At 54.6% G+C, this 4,586-nt stretch overlaps 1 protein-coding gene across 2 annotated transcripts in view; it reads right to left on the reverse strand.

Moving 5' to 3' along the window:
• Window positions 1-595: 595 nt before the first annotated feature.
• Window positions 596-4,586, reverse strand: part of Tp73 (tumor protein p73) — a 35,269-nt gene continuing 31,278 nt past the window's right edge. The window contains exons 8-12 of one of the 2 annotated variants that reach the window (XM_051173941.1): window positions 4,483-4,586; window positions 3,938-4,086; window positions 3,119-3,257; window positions 2,645-2,738; window positions 596-1,303 (exon numbers count right to left, since the gene is read on the reverse strand). The exon at window positions 4,483-4,586 is cut by the window's right edge and continues 24 nt beyond it. In XM_051173941.1, the coding sequence (XP_051029898.1) occupies window positions 968-1,303; window positions 2,645-2,738; window positions 3,119-3,257; window positions 3,938-4,086; window positions 4,483-4,586 (822 nt within the window). In that variant the 3' untranslated portion in view covers window positions 596-967. The remainder of the gene's footprint in view (window positions 1,304-2,644; window positions 2,739-3,118; window positions 3,258-3,937; window positions 4,087-4,482) is intronic. The other variant, XM_051173942.1, reaches the window with a different exon arrangement.

Genomic DNA, 4,586 nt, shown 5'->3' on the forward strand with positions numbered 1-4,586 from the left:
CATCTCATGAGGATGGGCTAGCACTCACTCAGGGTAGGCAGAACAGATGTTTTCCTCACAGCTTCGCTCTCTCTGAGTTTCTTTCCCATCCAACCATTCTGGCAATACGTGAGGCGAGGGCCCTTCCTGGCTCGATACTCCGTTTTCTTAGATATGATGACCACAGCGTGTGGAAGAGCCAGGAACGCACTAGGTTGATCTCAGAAAGGAATGTTGGGGAACTTAGAGGTGGGGTTAAAAAAAAAAAAAAAAAAAAGCAAGCTGACCCTTCAAGTAGAAAGAGTAACATTTTATCAAATATTGACAATTCAATTTTCAGTAGTCTGGGACTCACGCTGTCCCTCTGTCTGCTGAGAGGGGTCTGGAGAGGGGCTGTAACCAGTGTTTTGGGTGTTGGCTGAAGACTTGATGCCAGAAACTTCCTCTGGTCCGCCAGTCTCCTCTAACCCCAGGGAACTAGACTATGTCTTTGTTCTGGTCAGGAGACACAGGGGAACAGCAGAATGGCATACATTAGGAACAGACCTGTCCCCACATCCCACAGAGGATGTCTCTGGACAAGACGCAGTTTGGAGTCACCTGCAGATGAGTGCAGAAGACACAGTGGCCCGGCTGCTCACGGCTGGCGGGAACTAGAAGATCCTGGAATACTTTGTGGCAGAGGGTGAGTGAGAAGAGGCCCTTGCTCTGTCCTGGAGACGGTGGTAGAGTCTCAAAGGAGGAGGAGCATAGGGAGTGGGTGCTGGCATTCCAACCTACAAAGGGACAGCCCCTGTCTCAGCATTTGGCCCATAACCTGCCTCTTGTACACGTAGGTAGGACAGTTCCAGAAGTTTCCTAGGGGCAGTTCGTGAGTGACATCCCTTTGGGAATGGCATCTGGCAGAAGGCCCTTGCTGTTTGCATGGGCACGGCTGAGGGGTCCTGCATCCAAGGGCAGCTTCTTACAGAGGAAGGAGGCACGGCCCTCAGTGGCTCTCTGTCTCCGTGAACTCCTCTTTGATGGGTTGCTTACGAGACTTGCAGTCAGGCAGGTCAAAACCAAAGTCTGCCCACTCGTCGGGGCCGGTCACTGCGCCTGGGCCTCCCCGGTTGGGGATGGTGATGGTGTGGCGTACGCGGAAATGCACAGCTTCCATGACGCGCTGCCGCTGCAGCTCCCCAGAGCCGCCGATGGAGATGGTGGCTGCGTTGCTGCTGGAGCGCAGCAGCTGCTGACCACAGTCGTGACTCTGCTTCAGGTCCTGCAGGCCCCTCCAGATGGTCATGCGGTACTGGTCAGGGATTTTCAGGGCCCCGAGGTCCTGCAAGAGTTATGGCCACGTTAGGGTTTACAGAAGGGAAGCCACAGGGTTGTGCATCCCCCACACCAGAGACGTCCCTACTGGCAAGAAAGCATCTGCTTTCGGGGGTCACTGGCTTATTAGAACAATGACAGCATAGATGGCAGAGCGCCCCAGAGAGAGACAGCATCAGTGTCACAGTGTACAGGGTTTAGCCACATGTTTTGGTAGGGCAGTTAAAGGCATGCGGGAGCATTGGAGGGGGACAGTGACGAGGGCCTCTCTTGGGTCACAGTGAGAACAGAGATGGGGGGGGTCCAAGAGACCACTGGTCTCTCCTGGCCACGGGATGCCCCTTGGCACCCATTAGTTGACAGCTGCTCCAGGCTCATCCCTTAGCTTCAAGCACAGGAAGAAGGAAAGGTAGTTAGTGGTCACACAGATGCAGGTCGTTAGGCACTGGCCTCACCGCCTCTGATAAGTCTCTGTGTCCAGCCTGGACAGGGGACAGATATGGACTGGCCTCGAACTCAGGCTAGGGGAGTGTCTAGGAAACAGTTACAGGAGAGGCAGGAGGCACTAAGATAGTGATCCCCACCCCCCCTGGGCCTGAGGATGTGTCCCAAGGAGCAGATCAAGGATGACTGTGTTACTAGAAGGATCCAAATCGTTTTCTTTATGAATTTGATTCTTTCAGTTTTGGGATAATTGTTGCTAATCGTTCCCAAAAAGTTACTGCAAGCTCTCTGCCAATATTCATTATCTTTCCATAAGGAGGAAATTTCCTCATTAGTTAAAGGTACTATAATTTCTGCTGGGTTCCTTCCTGTTAGCTGACGGAGTCTTCATTTACCTTTTATAATCAAGTCAGAGCCAGCAACAGACAACAGAGAATAGGCCACAAACAACGAATCTCCAGCAGCAGACACAGATGTCAGGGCTTTGGTCATGACATCCAGAACCCTTCCAGTCTACGTTCAACCCAGAATGTTCTGCGCTGTGTGTGGAGGCTGGCCTTCAGACCCCATTTTTTCTCTCTAGGCCTGTTTCCCCCTGGTCCTACACTTCTTACCGTTGGGTCCTGGAAAAAGCCCAGCACCCCCCCTCAAAATTAAAGACAGCCTGGCTGGGGTGCCAGAGGACTTTAGAAGAGAGAAAGCCCTCCAGGCCACCCCCAGGGACTGGAGCACATGTCCACCCGCCTCGTTCAAGTCACCTGAACCTGTTTCGGCTTCTGAGAACCGACTTGGGAACAGAATCTGATTGTAGGAAAGGCTCTGGGAGCTACCCCAGCTAGCCACCTTAGATGGCATACTCTGCCTGGGGCCGGGCCTCTCTTCAGGGAGGTCTGCGGGCTTTTACCTCTATGGTGAGGTTCTGCAGGTGGTAGATGCTCTGTAACCCTTGGGAGGTGAAACATTCGATGCAGTTTGGACACCCCAATCCTGTTAAAAAACTGCAAAGAGAATTTGAGAAAGTAGCATTAACCCCCGGTGCTGGGCTGTGTGCTCAGGCCTCCCAGGAGTGGCCTTGCTGGGGAGGGAACTGCCTATCGCAGTGGGAAAAGCTGCTGGTCCCTTGGAGCAGGTGTGTCCAGCCATCAGTGTCTCAGCCCAGGGGTCTCAGCCCAAGGGCCCCTTCTCCTAAGGCTTTATGCCAGCACCTGCTGATGAGCCCTGATATGATATGACCATCTTAGCCTGTCTTCCCTTGGGCCAGCCAAGCAATTAAAAGGATAAGACAGAGCCACATGCAAGACTGTTCCACCCCTCCCCCCGACAGTTAGTGGGGAAGAGGGGTGCAGCACAAACCCAGGTCCAGCCACAGCCCACGCACCTGACAAGGCTGGGGTCTGCATGATAGGGAGGTGGCGGGGTGCAGTGGGATCCCGAAACCATGGCCTGGGAGCTGTGGCCGCCATTCATCTCGCCATTGGCCGGCATGGTATGGCTGTGGCTGTTGAGCATCCCGGAGCCTGGGCAAAAGAGCAGGTCCAGGGATCTGAGAGCAAGCCCCACACACAGTGGGAGGAGTCCCAGGTTACGATCCGGTCTGGTAGTGTGGCGTAGCACTGGAAGGGCTATCTGAGGCTAAGCAAGGGCTGAGCCCTGAGGCCTGACTCATCCTCCAGAGGTGGAAGTGGAAGGTTTAAATGAGCCAGGGATTAGCAGCTGGCGTGTGGGTGTTACCAGGTGCCAGGGCCCTTATGTGGGATGCCCCTGGGGATGCTCAGTGTCAGGAGTGTCTATTAGTGTCACCATAAATACCTTTCAGCGGAGACCCACACTCCAGTTCTCCCAGCTCTACAGCTAGCCCCCAGTGAGGTCTCATGTCCTGTCATCCTTAAAATGAGGGGACCTGGTGTTGCCATTTTGCTGATGGAGAAACTGAGGCAGAGTGAAGCTAGAGGTTGTCCTCAAGAGGGAGGATGTCATTAACTATATCACATCTGCAAAGCCACAGACACAGGACTCCCGGGATTGGAACAATCATAGCCAACTTCCTTGAGGCTGTCACCCTCCTTCAGGTGGAGCTGCAGGGAAGGCAGCCATCAAGAGTCCCCCACCAGTCCTGTTCATAAGCCTGGTAAATCCACCAGGCCCTTCCTTGGGTCCCTGCAACCCACAGGAGGCCTTGACTGCCCCAGGGACTCACCCATGGGTCCCAGGTTGGGCCCTGCTGCCGAGCTGTGTGGTGGAGGCTGGCCTACCAGCTGGTTGACAGAGGGTAGCTTGTTGACACCGCCGTGTACCTTGTTCATCTGGGAGAGGACGGGCCCATAGGATGGAGGCTGCAGGTGACTCCTGCTTGGAAAACAGTAGTGTACATTCATAAGAGGCAAAAGTAACGCCTCCCACACCCGGCACTTCTGTAGACACTCCTACATGCAGGTAGATGAAGACCCCTGCCTCTCAGAGAGCTACCAGGAAGGTTAAACTCCTCACCAGCAACGCCTGCCCCTTCCTGACCTACATTTACAAGGCCCATGGGAGGCAGAAGTGTGGTGGAGGTGAGGGGCCCAGGATCCCAGGGCAAGCTAAGTCCCAGAAGGCTTCCTGGAGGAGAAGATGCCAGCTGAGAGCTGAGCTGCCTTGGCCCTACTGTCCAGCCCGCTGCGCCATACCTCATGTGCTCCTGGCCTTCCCCATGCTGGGTCAGAATACCCACACTTCCCCGTCCAGATGGTGGGGTTGACTCACGGTCTCTGCAGGAGCTGCTGCTGCTGCTGCTGTCGATAGGAATCCACCAGAGTCTGTGGTACAAGTTCCATCAGCTCCAGGCTCTCCTTGACTTTCATCAAGAT

The sequence above is a fragment of the Phodopus roborovskii genome, unplaced genomic scaffold, assembly GCF_943737965.1.
Source record: "Phodopus roborovskii unplaced genomic scaffold, PHOROB, whole genome shotgun sequence".
NCBI lineage: Eukaryota > Metazoa > Chordata > Mammalia > Rodentia > Cricetidae > Phodopus > Phodopus roborovskii.